The sequence below is a fragment of the Oncorhynchus gorbuscha genome, linkage group LG12 (assembly GCF_021184085.1).
Source record: "Oncorhynchus gorbuscha isolate QuinsamMale2020 ecotype Even-year linkage group LG12, OgorEven_v1.0, whole genome shotgun sequence".
In the NCBI taxonomy this organism is placed as follows: domain Eukaryota; kingdom Metazoa; phylum Chordata; class Actinopteri; order Salmoniformes; family Salmonidae; genus Oncorhynchus; species Oncorhynchus gorbuscha.
This window is the reverse complement of record NC_060184.1, coordinates 3,591,862-3,609,897: the sequence shown is the minus strand read 5'-3', so window position 1 is coordinate 3,609,897 and position 18,036 is coordinate 3,591,862. Positions and strand designations below refer to the sequence as shown.

Here is an 18,036-nt window from a genome sequence, read left to right as displayed (position 1 = left end):
GAAAACCTTCAGAACTATTCACACCCCGTGACCACTAATGCTGGTCTCTCCTACCGGGACAACAGGAAAACCTTCAGAACTATTCACACCCCTAATGCTGGTCTCTCCTACCAGGTTATAAGGTATACTCTTCAAGAATGAGGACTTAACATGGGGTTATAAGGTATACACCCCCTGGACGGGACACTATTCTATCTCCTGTTTCTGTAGTGAGACAGCTTGATGTACCAGTACACCCCCTGGACAGGATACTAGTCTATCTCCTGTTTCTGTAGTGAGACAGCTTGATGTACAGGACACCCCCTGGACAGGACACTAGTATATCTCCTGTTTCTGTAGTGAGACAGCTTGATGTACAGTACACCCTCAGGACAGGACACTAGTCTATCTCCTGTTTCTGTTGTGAGACAGCTTGCTGTACCAGTACACCCCCTGGACAGGACACGAGAACAGGACACTCGTCAATCTCCTGTTACTGTAGCATGAGGCAGCTTGATGTACAAATACCCTGGCCAGACTCTAGACAAGAATCAATTGTATATCTTTACTTAAATCTACTTTTGAACAGCAGTGAATATGATATAATATCAGATTGTACCATAAGTCAAAGGGACAGTTCAGTTCGCCCCAAAATCAAACGTTGTTTTCATATTGAGTGTGAGAGGTTGGTTTAGTATGTCAGTCAGTCGTGTCACCTTGCCAAACCTTGCTGATCACGCCCCGATAGGGAAGCCTGGTTCTCCACGATGCTGGGTCGTCAGTGACATCATTCAGCTGAGTAGAGTTAGGAGGACCTCTAGTGGCCACTTGAAATAATAGCAACGAGCCAGAGCTCCACCTACAGGATCAAAACCCTCAAGGCCACCGTCCAGGTCTTCTGTACCAGCAGCCATACTGTCGCAGGTACGCAACACACACACACACACGCACGCACACACACACACACAAACGCACAAACACACAAACGCACAAACACATAAACGCACAAACACATAAACACACAAACGCACAAACGCACAAACACACAAACGCACAAACACATAAACACACAAACGCACAAACACATAAACACATAAACGCACAAACGCACAAACACACAAACGCATAAACGCACAAACGCACAAACACATAAACACAAACACACAAACACACAAACACACAAACACACAAACACATAAACACAAACACACAAACACACAAACACGTAAACACACAAACACATAAACACATACACACAAACACATAAACACATAAACACACACACATCCCTTTGGGGATGAATGGGGCCAGAGCAAGAAGCATTACCCCACACGAGTTGAAAAAATGTGTCAGCTTGTACATAAAATATAAAATATATACACTAAATATATACACTAAATATATACACTAAATATATACACTAAATATATACACTAAACATATACACTAAATATATACACTAAATATATACACTAAACATATACACTAAATATATACACTAAATATATACACTAAACATATACACTAAATATATACACTAAATATATACACTAAATATATACACTAAATATATACACTAAACAAAAATATAAACGCAACATGTAACGTGTTGGTCCCAAGTTTGATGAGTTGAAATAAAAAGATCCCTTAAATGTTCCACACCTGTGTCTACATCCTTGTCAGTGAGCATTTCTCCTTTGCCAAGCTAATCCATCTACCTGACAGGTGTGCCATATCAAGAAGCTGAATAAACAGCATGATCATTACACAGGTGCACTTTGTGCTGTGGACAATAGAAAGTCACTGTAAAAATGTGCAGTTTTGTCACATGACACAATGCCACAGATGTCTCAAGTTTTGAGGGAGCGTGCAATTGGCATGCTGACTGCAGGAATTTTTGCCAGACCTGTTGCCAGAGAATTGAATGCCATATCGTCATTTTAGAGAATTTGGCGTCCAACTGGCCTCACAACCGCAGACCACGTTTTAACCACTCCAGTCCAGGACCTCCACATCCGGATTCTTCACCAGCGGGATCGTCTGAGACCAGCCACCTGGACAGCTGATGAAACAGTGGGTTTGCACAAACTGTCAGAAACCGTCTCAGACAAGCTCAACTGCGTGCTATTCTTCCTCACCAGGATCTTGACCTGACTGAAGTTTGGTGTCGTAATCGACTAGTAACTGACTTCAGTGGGCAAATGCTCACCTTCGATGGCCACTGGTATGCTGGAGAAGTGTGCTCTTCACTAATTAATCCCGGTTTCAACTGTACCGGGCAGTTGGCAGTGTGTATGGCGTTATGTGAGCGGTTTGCTGATGTCAACGTGGTGAACAAAATGCCCCATGGTGGTGTTATAGAATGGGCAGGCATAAACTACAGACAATGAACACAATTGCATTTTATTGATGGCAATAGGAACACATCGAGATCCCAAGGCCCATTGTCGTGCCATTCATCCGTCGCCATCAACTCATGTTTCAAATCAAATCCAATTTTATTTGTCACATACACATGGTTAGCAGATGTTAATGCGAGTGTAGCGAAATGCTTGTGCTTCTAGTTCCGACAATGCAGTAATAACCAACGAGTAATCTAACTTCAGCTTGGTGATGACCCACGGTGCAAGGATCTGTACACAATTCCTGAAAAGCGGAAAATGTCCCAGTTCTTCTTCCATGGCCTGCGTTTACTCACCAGACATGTCACCCGTTGAGCAGGTTTGGGATGTTGCCAGGTTGACTTTGAAGTTTCTATCCAAAGTAAAAGGGGGGGGGGTGTTGTGTGATGTTGTGACGTACTGATATCAAATCAAAAATCAAAAATCAAATCAAATCAAATCAAATGTATTTATATAGCCCTTCGTACATCAGCTGATATCTCAAAGTGCTGTACAGAAACCCAGCCTAAAACCCCAAACAGCAAACAATGCAGGTGTAAAAGCACGGTGGCTAGGACGTCAACATGTCAGTAAAGAGTGGTGGTTTTTACTCGTTACACCGATGGAATTAAGACTCGTTAAAGACTAACCTCTGAGTCGAGCTGAATCAGTCATTAGCAGCTTAGCAACAGTTGATCGCAGTGATAACTTCTATGACGGGATTATGGGTTAATGCCCGTCTGGTTGGAAGAATCCACATATAAGCAAGAAATACGGATTTCTACAACCAGATTTTTCTGGAAAAACCTGGGATTTATTGGGTTAAATTGCTACAACCTTACTAGGATGAAAGACAGTATTGTAACAGGGACAAGTGTGTCCCAATCAGCCTAGTCCCTGAATAGTGTTCAACGTTTGACCAGGACCAATAGGGCACTGTAGTAGACTAAAAATTAGTGCACTAAAATAGGGAATAGGGTGCTGTCTGGCATGGGACTGACTCAGCACTACCAGTGTATTATTCTGGAGCTGTAGTACCCATATCACACCAGGAGAGGGTCATCTGGTACCGTGTGTTATTCTGGAGCTGTAGTACCCATATCACACCAGGAGAGGGTCATCTGGTACCGTGTGTTATTCTGGAGCTGTAGTACCCATATCTCACCAGGAGAGGGTCATCTGGTCCCTATTCATTCATCGGGACTTTTACAGCATCATTTGAGCACAATGGAATACATTGATGCAGGGGAAAAGGAACACACAAACAAACGGACACACACACACACACACACACACACACACACACACACACACACACACACACACACACACACACACACACACACACACACACACACACACACACACACACACACACACACACACACACACACACACACACAGTATCAAGCAGATATATATACATGTCGAGCTGCACAGTCGGTCAACAATCAGGATCAATATAAATGTCCTGCCAGCAGAAACACAATGGAAACTATTACGAAGGCAGACAGGAAGACGTTGTCCTCAATAACTGTTACACGCTGACCGCTTGCATCGCGCTGCAAAATACATTTACACATGTACTACCGTTCAAAAGTTTGGGGTCACTTGGAAATGTCCTTGTTTTCCATGAAATGAGTTGCGAAAGTTGGTAGAGCATGGCGCTTGTAACGCCAGGGTAGTGGGTTCGATTCCCGGGACCACCCATACGTAGAATGTATGCACACATGACTGTAAGTTGCTTTGGATAAAAGCGTCAGCTAAATGGCATATATATATATATATATAGGAAATATAGTCAAGACGCTGACAAAGTTATAAATAAAGATTTTTAATTGAAATAATAATTGTGTGACTTTTTTTGTCAAAGAATGTTCCATTTGCAGCAATTACAGCCTTGCAGACCTTTGGCATTCCAGTTGTCAGTTTGTTGAAGTAATCTGAAGAGATTTTACCCCATGCTTCCTGAAGCACCTCCCACCCGTTGGATTGGCTTGATGGGCACTTCTTACGTACCATACGGTCAAGCTGCTCCCACAACAGCTCAATAACGTTGAGATCTGGTGACTGTGCTGGCCACTCCATTATAGACAGAATACCAGCTGACTGCTTCTTCCCTAAATACAGTGCCTTGCGAAAGTATTCGGCCCCCTTGAACTTTACAACCTTTTGCCACATTTCAGGCTTCAAACATAAAGATATAAAACTTTATTTTTTTTTGAAGAATCAACAAGTGGGACACAATCATGAAGTGGAATGACATTTATTGGATATTTCAAACTTTTTTAACAAATCAAAAACTGAAAAATTGGGCGTGCAAAATTATTCCTTATTCCTTATTTCTAAATTAGGCCTCCTTATTCAATCTTACACCAAAGCACTCCCAGACCATCACATTGCCTCCACCATGCTTGACAGATGGCGTCAAGCACTCCTCCAGGATCTTTTCATTTTTCCTGCGTCTCACGAATGTTCTTCTATGTGATCCACCTCAAACTTAGATTAGTCTGTCCATAACACTTTTTTTCCAGTCTTCCTCTGTCCAGTATCTTGTCTTATTTTGCCCATCTTAATCTTTTCTTTTTATTGGCCAGTCTGAGATATGGCTTTTTCTTTGCAACTCTGCCTAGAAGGCCAGAATCCCGGAGTCGCCTCTTCACTGTTGACGTTGAGACTGTGACGCCTGCTCCCGCTCCCCCTCCCTGGCACCTCCCTGGCGCTCGAGGGCGCCAGGCTACCCGTCATTATACGCACCTGTTACCTTCATTAAGCGCAGCTCACCTGGACTCCCTCACATATATGTCTGCTCCTCTGTGTTGTTCCCTGTAGTTTTTGTTGTGTTTATGTCCAGATGCTGTTCCATGTCCGTAAATGGTTCACTTCCTGTACCTGCCTCTCATCTCCTGCGCTGGGCTTTACAGACTGGTCTTTTGCGGGTGCTATTAATGAATGAAGCTGCCAGTTGAGGACTTGTGAGGCATCTGTTTCTCAAACTAGACACTCTAATGTACTTGTCCTCTTGCTCAGTTGTGCACCGGGGCCTCCCACTCCTCTTTCTATTCTGGTTAGAGCCAGTTTGCGCTGTTCCGTGAAGGGAGTAGTACACAGCGTTGTACGAGATCTTCAGATTCTTGGCAATTTCTCGCATGGTATAGCCTTCATTTCTCAGAACAAGAATAGACATACACATTTAAGAAGAAAGTTCTTTGTTTCTGGCCATTTTGAGCCATTAATCGAACCTACAAAATGCCGATGCTCCAGATACTCAACTAGTCTAAAGAAAGCCAGTTTTATTGCTTCTTTAATCAGGACAGGAGTGATGGTTGCTGGTGGCCTCTGTACACTTATGTAGATATTCCATTAAAAAATATGCCGTTTCCAGCTACAATAGTCATTTACAACACTAACAATGTCTCCACTGTACTTCTGATCAATTTGATGTCATTTTAATGGACAAAAAATGTTTTTTTACTTTAAAAAAAAGGACTTTTCTAAATGACCCCAAACTTTTCAACGATAGTGTACATATATTATGTATTATGTATATATTATTATATATATTATATGTTATTCAGTCGTTGCGGGTGTCAGCGTGGCCTTGGCGCTAAAGTAGAAATTGGTTCTATTTGTGACGCTCATCGTGCTTCAAACTCCTCATTGGTTTTTAGGAGTATATACCCACGTTCTCTCTCCTCATTGGTTTATAGGAGTATATACCCACGTCCCATCTCCTCATTGGTTTATAGGAGTATATACCCACGTTCTCTCTCCTCATTGGTTTATAGGAGTATATACCCACGTTCTCTCTCCTCATTGGTTTATAGGAGTATATACCCACGTTCTCTCTCCTCATTGGTTTATAGGAGTATATACCCACATTCTCTCTCCTCATTGGTTTATAGGAGTATATACCCACGTTCTCTCTCCTCATTGGTTTATAGGAGTATATACCCACATTCTCTCTCCTCATTGGTTTATAGGAGTATATACCCACGTTCTCTCTCCTCATTGGTTTATAGGAGTATATACCCACGTTCTCTCTCCTCATTGGTTTATAGGAGTATATACCCACGTCCCATCTCCTCATTGGTTTATAGGAGTATATACCCACGTTCTATCTCCTCATTGGTTTATAGGAGTATATACCCACGTTCTATCTCCTCATTGGTTTATAGGAGTATATACCCACGTTCTCTCTCCTCATTGGTTTATAGGAGTATATACCCACGTTCTCTCTCCTCATTGGTTTATAGGAGTATATACCCACGTTCTCTCTCCTCATTGGTTTATAGGAGTATATACCCACGTTCTCTCTCCTCATTGGTTTATAGGAGTATATACCCACGTTCTCTCTCCTCATTGGTTTATAGGAGTATATACCCACGTTCTCTCTCCTCATTGGTTTATAGGAGTATATACCCACGTTCTCTCTCCTCATTGGTTTATAGGAGTATATACCCTCGTCCCATCTCCTCATTGGTTTATAGGAGTATATACCCACGTTCTCTCTCCTCATTGGTTTATAGGAGTATATACCCACGTTCTCTCTCCTCATTGGTTTATAGGAGTATATACCCACGTTCTCTCTCCTCATTGGTTTATAGGAGTATATACCCACGTTCTCTCTCCTCATTGGTTTATAGGAGTATATACCCACGTTCTATCTCCTCATTGGTTTATAGGAGTATATACCCACGTTCTCTCTCCTCATTGGTTTATAGGAGTATATACCCACGTTCTCTCTCCTCATTGGTTTATAGGAGTATATACCCACTTTCTCTCTCCTCATTGGTTTATAGGAGTATATACCCACGTTCTCTCTCCTCATTGGTTTATAGGAGTATATACCCACGTTCTCTCTCCTCATTGGTTTATAGGAGTATATACCCACGTTCTCTCTCCTCATTGGTTTATAGGAGTATATACCCACGTTCTCTCTCCTCATTGGTTTATAGGAGTATATACACACGTTCTCTCTCCTCATTGGTTTATAGGAGTATATACCCATCTCTCCTCATTGGTTTATAGGAGTATATACCCACGTTCTCTCTCCTCATTGGTTTATAGGAGTATATACCCACGTTCTCTCTCCTCATTGGTTTATAGGAGTATATACCCACGTTCTATCTCCTCATTGGTTTATAGGAGTATATACCCACGTTCTCTCTCCTCATTGGTTTATAGGAGTATATACCCACGTTCTCTCTCCTCATTAGTTTATAGGAGTATATACCCTCGTTGCTGATTGAAAAATGAACTTAGATACAGTTCCCTATATAACCTAGTCAATCTCACTATTCCCTATATAACCTAGTTACTCTCACTTTCCCTCTCCTCATTGGTTTATATTCCCTATATAACCTAGTTACTCTCCTCATTGGTTTATAGGAGTATATACCTAGTTATTCTCATTGGTTTATAGGATAACCTAGTTATCTCCTCATTGGTTTATAGGAGTATAACCTAGTTACTCTCTCCTCATTCCCTTATAGGAGTATAACCTAGTTACTCTCACTATTCCCTTATAACCTAGTTACTCTCACTATTGAAAAATGAACTTAGATACAGTTCCCTATATAACCTAGTCAATCTCACTATTCCCTATATAACCTAGTTACTCTCACTATTCCCTATATAACCTAGTTACTCTCACTATTCCCTATATAACCTAGTTACTCTCACTATTCCCTATATAACCTAGTCAATCTCACTATTCCCTATATAACCTAGTCAATCTCACTATTCCCTATATAACCTAGTTACTCTCACTATTCCCTATATAACCTAGTTACTCTCACTATTCCCTATATAACCTAGTTACTCTCACTATTCCCTATATAACCTAGTTATTCTCACTATTCCCTATATAACCTAGTTACTCTCACTATTCCCTATATAACCTAGTTACTCTCACTATTCCCTATATAACCTAGTTACTCTCACTATTCCCAATATAACCTAGTTACTCTCACTATTCCCTATATAACCTAGTTACTCTCACTATTCCCTATATAACCTAGTTACTCTCACTATTCCCTATATAACCTAGTTACTCTCACTATTCCCTATATAACCTAGTCAATCTCACTATTCCCTATATAACCTAGTCAATCTCACTATTCCCTATATAACCTAGTCACTCTCACTATTCCCTATATAATCTAGTTACTCTCACTATTCCCTATATAACCTAGTTACTCTCACTATTCCCTATATAACCTAGTCAATCTCACTATTCCCTATATAACCTAGTTACTCTCACTATTCCCTATATAACCTAGTTACTCTCACTATTCCCTATATAACCTAGTTACTCTCACTATTCCCTATATAACCTAGTCAATCTCACTATTCCCTATATAACCTAGTGCACTAAATAATACTATCACTATTCCATTTATAACCTGTTAGTTACTCTCACTATTCCCTATAAACAGACTCTGTACTGAATCCCAGCTAATAACCTAGTTACTCTCACTATTCCCTATATAACCTAGTTACCTTAAAATTCCCTATGGTCATAACCTAGTTTTCTCACTATTCCCTATATAACCTATGTTACTCTCACTATTCCCTATATAACCTAGTTTTCTCACTATTCCCTATATAACCTAGAACATAATCACTATTCCCTATATAACCTAGTTACTCTCACTATTCCCTATATAACCTAGTTACGGTTACTATTCCCTATATAACCTAGTCAATCTTACATATTCCCTATATAACCTAGTCAATCTTACACTTTTCCCATATATAACCTAGTCACTCTCACTATTCCCTATATAACCCAGAACATTACTGTTTTCAGAACATAATTCCCTATATAACCTAGTTACTTTCACTATTCCCTATATAACCTAGTTACTCTCACTATTCCCAGAACATAGTTACTCTCACTATTCCCTATATAACCTAGTTACTTTCACTATTCCCTATATAACCTAGTTACTCTCACTATTCCCTATATAACCTAGTTACTCTCACTATTCCCTATATAACCTAGTTACTCTTTTCAGAACTATTCCCTTTATAACCTAGTTAGAACATAATATATTTACTAACATTAATATCCCTATATAACCTAATTATTTACCCAGACTATTCCCTATATAACCTAGTCAATCTCACTGTTTTCATTCCATAATATAACCATAGTTACTCATGTTTTCCCTATATAACCTAGAACTCTCACTATTCCCATATATAACCTAGTTACATGGTTACTATTCACTATATAACCTAGTCAATCTCACTATTCCCTATATAACCTAGTGCACTAAATAATGAATATCATACCATTTAGGACTAAAGTGTTAAAGGGTTGGTGACACTACACAGTCACTAAAACAGACTCTGTACTGAATAGCCCAGCTAACAACAAACGTTCAGAACATAATATATTTACCCAAACATGTGCCATTTGGTCATAACCTAACATTTTCATAGGAATGATTCTGTGATGTGCAAGGAATGTTTCCAAGAGACAATTCCCTTAATGTCAAATAATATATTTACCCAGAACATGGTTACCATGTTTTCAGAACATAATATATTTACCCAGAACATGGTTATCATGTTTTCAGAACATAATATATTAACGTTCTAAACACGTTTCATGGGAACGTTGCAAGAACATTAATTTGTCCATTTTTCTGTGGCTTCTGAGAATATTTCATCAACGTCCCACCAGACAGAAACAGATTTTTGTTGTTGTTGCAATGTCCCAAAAAAAGGCTTCTAGAACATCATTGTTGCAATGTCCCCAAAAAAGGCTTCTAGAACATCATTGTTGCAATGTCCCAAAAAAAGGCTTCTAGAACATCATTGTTGCAATGTCACAAAAAAGGCTTCTAGAACATCATTGTTGCAATGTCACAAAAAAGGCTTCTAGAACATCATTGTTGCAATGTCACAAAAAAGGCTTCTAGAACATCATTGTTGCAATGTCACAAAAAAGGCTTCTAGAACATCATTGTTGCAATGTCACAAAAAAAGGCTTCTAGAACATCATTGTTGCAATGTCACAAAAAAGGCTTCTAGAACATCATTGTTGCAATGTCACAAAAAAAGGCTTCTAGAACATCATTGTTGCAATGTCACAAAAAAGGCTTCTAGAACATCATTGTTGCAATGTCACAAAAAAAGGCTTCTAGAACATCATTGTTGCAATGTCACAAAAAAAGGCTTCTAGAACATCATTGTTGCAATGTCACAAAAAAAGGATTCTAGAACATCATTGTTGCAAATTGTGAGAACATTGTAACCACGTTCTAGACACGTTCTTCTTGACATAAAGGGGATGTTCTCCTAACTTTAACACCAAAACATGCTGGAAAGGTTCTCAGAAGGGTTTAGCTAAAAACAGATGGAATGTTTTCCTAACTAATGGCAAACTGGACACTGCAATATTAGGGGAACATTACGGGTAACATTACAAAAACGTTCGCTCTTCCTAGAATTGTTAGCTGGGGGACTAATAGGGAAGTGAAGGAGATATGGTTTTAGCATTTAGCTGGGATTAATGATGCTTGTCCAACCAAACTCTTTCCCTGGGTTTTCCTCCTTGGACTTAATGTAGAGGCATGACCAACAGTTTGTCTGAGTTCAAGGGACAACACACACACACACACACACACACACACACACACACACACACACACACACACACACACACACACACACACACACACACACACACACACACACACACACACACACACACACACACACACACACACACACACACACACACACACACACAGTATCTCGAATGTCACTGCCACTATGATGTAACATCTCTGATGCACAAACATCAGACGGATGGAATGGGGTGGGAGGTACTCAGAGTGTCCATAAGGAAAGGAGTGGACGTCACCTCTCCATCACTCCTTTCCTGATGGACACTGAGTGCCTCCCAAGATGGCACCCCATTCCATCCGTCTGATGTGGGACACTGAGTACCTCCCAAGATGGCACCCCATTCCCTCCGTCTGATGTGGGACACTGAGTACCTCCCAAGATGGGACCCCATTCCCTCCGTCTGATGTGGGACACTGAGTACCTCCCAAGATGGGACCCCATTCCCTCCGTCTGATGTGGGACACTGAGTGCCTCCCAAGATGGCACCCCATTCCATCTGTCTGATGTGGGACACTGAGTACCTCCCAAGATGGGACCCCATTCCCTCCGTCTGATGTGGGACACTGAGTACCTCCCAAGATGGGACCCCATTCCCTCCGTCTGATGTGGGACACTGAGTGCCTCCCAAGATGGCACCCCATTCCATCTGTCTGATGTGGGACACTGAGTACCTCCCAAGATGGCACCCCATTCCCTCCGTCTGATGTGGGACACTGAGTGCCTCCCAAGATGGCACCCCATTCCCTCCGTCTGATGTGGGACACTGAGTACCTCCCAAGATGGCACCCCATTCCCTCCGTCTGATGTGGGACACTGAGTACCTCCCAAAATGGCACCCCATTCCCTCCGTCTGATGTGGGACACTGAGTACCTCCCAAGATGGCACCCCATTCCCTCCGTCTGATGTGGGACACTGAGTACCTCCCAAAATGGCACCCCATTCCCTCCGTCTGATGTGGGACACTGAGTACCTCCCAAAATGGCACCCCATTCCCTCCGTCTGATGTGGGACACTGAGTACCTCCCAAGATGGCACCCCATTCCCTCCGTCTGATGTGGGACACTGAGTACCTCCCAAGATGGGACCCCATTCTCTCCGTCTGATGTGGGACACTGAGTGCCTCCCAAGATGGGACCCCATTCCCTCCGTCTGATGTGGGACACTGAGTACCTCCCAAGATGGGACCCCATTCCCTCCGTCTGATGTGGGACACTGAGTACCTCCCAAGATGGGACCCCATTCCCTCCGTCTGATGTGGGACACTGAGTACCTCCCAAGATGGGACCCCATTCCCTCCGTCTGATGTGGGACACTGAGTACCTCCCAAGATGGGACCCCATTCCCTCCGTCTGATGTGGGACACTGAGTACCTCCCAAGATGGGACCCCATTCCCTCCGTCTGATGTGGGACACTGAGTACCTCCCAAGATGGGACCCCATTCCCTCCGTCTGATGTGGGACACTGAGTACCTCCCAAGATGGGACCCCATTCCCTCCGTCTGATGTGGGACACTCCGTCCATTTGGGACGCGTTTCCTCAGTAGCGGTAAACGACTCCCCACCACACACCCCTTGTCACCATGCCAACCAGGTGCTGGGGCTGTCTGGGACCTCTATGTGTGTAAATGTTTACCAGTTAACCCTTTCACTTCTTATCTCTAACTGTGACGTGGGTAGGTACAGTTGCCCAATCATTAGGCACATCCTTGACCTCTCAGTAAGTTAGTGAGCTGACTTCATTTAGCTATGGGACTGGCCTGTTAATAGAATCCATCCGTAGGAGTATTTTCTGGACAACATAAATTATAATATGTTGTTTTGAACAATAAAGTTATTTTTAAAACAGTAAATCAGCTGTACTTTGGAATGTATCATTTTTATTTTGCCAATTTAAAAAATAATAATAAATCTGTCAACTTGAAAACTTCCTTACAGATTCTACCTGTTCTTAATGACATCGTCACGATATGGGCGGTGCCCACAGCAGCAGCATCCCTGGTGTTATGGTTACTACTGTACTAACCACTAGTCTACCTACCTCCTGTACACTCTAACCAAGCATCCCTGGTGTTATGGTTACTACTGTACTAACCACTAGTCTACCTACCTCCTCTACACTCTAACCAAGCATCCCTGGTGTTATGGTTACTACTGTACTAACCACTAGTCTACCTACCTCCTCTACACTCTAACCAAGCATCCCTGGTGTTATGGTTACTACTGTACCTGCGGAGGTGGTTGTGTATGTCGGTGTTCTTTGTTGGAATTACATAATTGCCATGAGCGTGCACACACACACACACACACACACACACACACACACACACACACACACACACACACACACACACACACACACACACACACACACACACACACACACACACACACACACACACACACACTAGACCATCATCAATTATAGTACGGCATCGGTTGAAGCTCAATGTTAAATTCCAATCTCCCTACCATCGTATCTAAGCCAATATGACACCAATGTGAAAATTCGCTAATCAACTTCTTATTTAACCTTTACCTAACGAGGCAGGTCAGTTAAGAACAAATTCTTATTTACAATGACAGCGTAGGAACAGTGGGTCAACTGCCTTGTTCAGGGGCAGAACAACAGAGTTTTACCTTATCAGCTCGGGAATTCGATCTAGCAACTTTTCGGTTACTGGCCAAATGCTCTAACCACTAGGCTACCTACCTCCTCTACACTCTAACCACTAGGCTACCTGCCTCCTCTACACTCTAACCACTAGGCTACCTGCCTCCTCTACACTCTAACCACTAGGCTACCTACCTCCTCTACACTCTAACCACTAGGCTACCTGCCTCCTCTACACTCTAACCACTAGGCTACCTGCCTCCTCTACACTCTAACCACTAGGCTACCTACCTCCTCTACATTCTAACCACTAGGCTACCTACCTCCTCTACACTCTAACCACTAGGCTACCTACCTCCTCTACACTCTAACCACTAGGTTACCTACCTCCTCTACACTCTAACCACTAGGCTACCTACCTCCTCTACACTCTAACCACTAGGCTACCTACCTCCTCTACACTCTAACCACTAGGCTACCTGCCGCCCCAACGTGATTGGAGGTACAGAACATCTTGACATGATCCGTCCGGCCTTTATTGAGAACCTGCATTTTGGGATAAATACACTGGTACAGAGAGACAGGAAACACAGGGATAAATACACTGGTACAGAGAGACAGGAAACACAGGGATAAATACACTGGTACAGAGAGACAGGAAACACAGGGATAAATACACTGGTACAGAGAGACAGGAAACACATGGATAAATACACTGGCACAGAGAGACAGGAAACACAGGGAGAAATACACTGGCACAGAGAGACAGGAAACACATGGATAAATACACTGGTACAGAGAGACAGGAAACACAGGGATAAATACACTGGGGAAAATAAGTGACACCTGGAGGGGGTGGAGACAAGCAGAAGGACAGGTGAAACAGATCAGGCTGTGACTGATTGATGACTGTCATTCATAATCCATTCACCCACCTCAATGTAACATAGATGTGTTATGGCGTGATACTGAAATGTTCTTGTGTACAGTCTAAAAGAAATGTCATGCTAACTTGGTGATAAAATGACTTATAGTACCAGTCGAAAGCTTGGACACACCTACTCCTTCCAGGGTTTTTCTTTATTTTGACTATTTTCTACATTGTAGAATAATAGTGAAGTCACATCAAAACTATGAAATAACACATATGGAATCATGTAGTAACCAAAAAAGTGTTAAACAAATCAATATATATTTCATATTTGAGATTCTTCAGAGCCACCCTTTGCCTTGATGACAGCTTTGCACACGCTTGGCCTTCTCTCAACCCACCTCAACTGAGTGTACAAAACATTAAGAACACCTTCCTAATATTGAGTGAGGAATAGACAGTATGTTATCATCAGACTGTATGTATTTTTTAAATTTAGGCCCATTGTCAATTTGTATTATTGCAAAAATAAATAAAAATATACAGCTTCATATTAAATTTGATAGAGGTAAATGAACTGTCCATTGTTCAGCACAGTAATTATTAACAGGATCAGTGTTTCTGAGCTTATGTCAATATTACACAGGTACACTAACGGTTCCAGAACTCAGGACTGGAGACAGGCTCTGTAGACCTCTGTGTCTATCTGAGAGACTGAGTCTAACACACTACCACATGTTGCTGTCTCTACCTACACCACGTCCTGTATCTACTGAACAAAATGTCATGAAATATATTTATTGCTAAAATAAAGGTTTAAGGAAATACAGGCACCACGTTAGTTGAAAACACCAAATCAAGCCTAATGGTGTTGTATAAAAACTAAGCTTGAAAAGAGAGTGGAATTATGGGTAATGTCTTAGTGTGGGAGTAGGAATTATGGGTAATAATAATAATAATATATGCCATTTAGTGTGGGGTGGGAATAATGCAATGCATTACCTTGTATGGGGTGCAAATCACATTACTGTGGGAGTAGGAATTATGCTGTTTGAGAAGGTTTGAATTCAAAGCAACCTGCCTACGTTGTCTGAAGTACAAGAGAACAACGTAGCTTCTGTAGTAGGTCAAAGCTGTTGTGCTGGAAAACCTTGGTAGAGCATGGGTGGAGTAGGCATTGTGGTGCTGGTAAACCTTGGTAGAACATGGGTGGAGTAGGCATTGTGGTGCTGGTAAACCTTGGTAGAACATGGGTGGAGTAGGCATTGTGGTGCTGGTAAACCTTGGTAGAACATGGGTGGAGTAGGCATTGTGATGCTGGTAAACCTTGGTAGAACATGGGTGGAGTAGGGATTGTGGTGCTGTAAAACCTTGGTAGAACATGGGTGGAGTAGGCATTGTGGTGCTGGTAAACCTTGGTAGAACATGGGTGGAGTATGCATCGTGGTGCTGGAAAACCTTGGTAGAACATGGGTGGAGTAGGCATTGTGGTGCTGGTAAACCTTGGTAGAACATGGGTGGAGTAGACATTGTGGTGCTGGTAAACCTTGGTAGAACATGGGTGGAGTAGGCATTGTGGTGCTGGTAAACCTTGGTAGAACATGGGTGGAGTAGACATTGTGGTGCTCATGTGAATTTCCTTTCCTTTCCAGCTTCAGACCAATGTCTACTTCTTCAGGAAGTACTTCAGAACTTAAGGACCGCTACCTCCGCCTTTGTGCAAGGAGGAGCAGGAGGAGCACTGCCAGAGCCCTGCAAAATGACCTCCAGCAGACGGGCCAGTACATCAGGAGATGTGGTGGAGGCCGTAGGAGGGCAACAACCCAGCAGCAGGACCGCTACCTCCGCCTTTGTGCAAGGAGGAGCAGGAGGAGTACTGTCTTCTTCTCCCTTAAATCTTCTCCCATAAATATGTGGTCTAAGCTGCAGGGTAAAACCAATGGCACCCCTCCTGATGGAACAACAGCAGACCTTTTATTGCAGACTGAACATGGTGACATCAAAGAACGATATACAGTACATTTAACATGAATAGTTCAAATACATTATTTAAACATACTTTTAGTTTCCTGTTACATATATATTACAACTAGTACACAAATAGACTCCACATGTACAAACAAAACTTAAATATAGCTTTTAACCGTCACATACAGCAATATTAAAATGGAATGTTGAGTTCAGACAACGTTGGAGCATTGTTACATCATCAAGAGGAGACGGGAAGACTAGGGGTAGGAAGTAGGGGGTAGGGGGGGAGTAGGGGGTAGGGAGTAGGGGGTAGGGAGTTGAAGGAGTAGGGGGTAGGGAGTTGAGAGTAGGGGGTAGAGAGTAGGGGGTAGAGAGTAGGGGGTAGAGAGTAGGGGGGGGGTAGGGGGTAGGGAGTAGGGGGTAGGGAGTAGGGGGTAGGGGGTAGGGAGTAGGGTCTAGGGGACCGGACGGATCTCAACACCACAAAGCATTCTGTCCATCACATCTGTATCCCAAAGTGACAGAGCCCTGGGCAAAAGTAGTGCACTATATATGGCAAATAGGGTGCCATTTGGGATGCGATCCATGTCCTCTTTGTATCGGTCCAGGTTCTTTAAAACAGAACTTAGATACAGAACCGTAGATACTAGCAGCTTCGCTTTCTTCCTCACCACAATCAATCAATCAACCAATCATCATTAAATGAATAAATGAATCATCCTCTAAGTCCCGTTTCAGTCGACGTGATCCGGGGTGAAGAGACAACAGAACCTGTCGAGACGTTTCAGCGAGACATGTGTAAAATAACCTCCACTCTGGGTTAGGATTTGGGTGGGGTCTGAGGGGGATACAAGTCCATCATGGAGAGGGAAGAGGTTGTGTGTCGTGAGTCTGACGGAGGGACGGGGGGACGGGGGGGGGACTACAGGTGTGTACCTCCCTGACACGGGGAGTCCGTCCTAGCTAGTCAATTCATAGGAATGTCTATGATGTGTCCCATAGGTAATAATTAATGGAGGTTTATAGCCAGGTGTCTATAGCAGTCAATGGGAGTCTATGGTTCTGGTCTATCATGAGTCTATAAGAGTCTATGGTTCTGGTCTATCATGAGTCTATAGGAGTCTATGGTTCTGGTCTATCATGAGTCTATAGGAGTCTATGGTTCTGGTCTATCATGAGTCTATAGGAGTCTAGGGTTCTGGTCTATCATGAGTCTATGGTTCTGGTCTATCATGAGTCTATGGTTCTGGTCTATCATGAGTCTATAGGATGCCCTCTAGGGTTCTGGTCTATCATGAGTCTATAGGATGTCCTCTAGGGTTCTGGCCTACAGGTATGAGTCCATGGAAGGAGCGTAGCTGAACCCTAGGAAGGCCTCGGCTGCCTCCTTGATGCTGGCAGTGATGAGGGAGGAGTCAGGGGAACAGCCAATGGATGAGGGGACGGGTTCGTCTGTGAACTCCGTGTCAAAGTGGCGAAGGTCGTTAGGGCCCGTCTGGAGAGAGAGAGAGAGAGGTTCAATAAATGTGATTAATTGAACTGAATGTATGAACAAACTAATGAAGGGAATGTACTG

The 18,036-nt window shown here is 42.6% G+C and overlaps 1 protein-coding gene across 6 annotated transcripts in view; it reads right to left on the bottom strand.

Annotated features, from left to right (window-relative positions):
* Positions 1–16,899: 16,899 nt before the first annotated feature.
* LOC123990459 (serine/threonine-protein kinase Sgk1-like) overlaps positions 16,900–18,036 on the bottom strand; it is a 9,611-nt gene continuing 8,474 nt past the window's right edge. For 4 of the 6 annotated variants that reach the window (XM_046291004.1, XM_046291005.1, XM_046291006.1 and 1 more), the window contains exon 10: positions 16,900–17,955. In XM_046291004.1, coding sequence (XP_046146960.1) covers positions 17,788–17,955 — 168 coding nt within the window. In that variant the 3' untranslated portion in view covers positions 16,900–17,787. The remainder of the gene's footprint in view (positions 17,956–18,036) is intronic. The other 2 variants (XR_006830645.1, XR_006830644.1) reach the window with 2 other exon arrangements.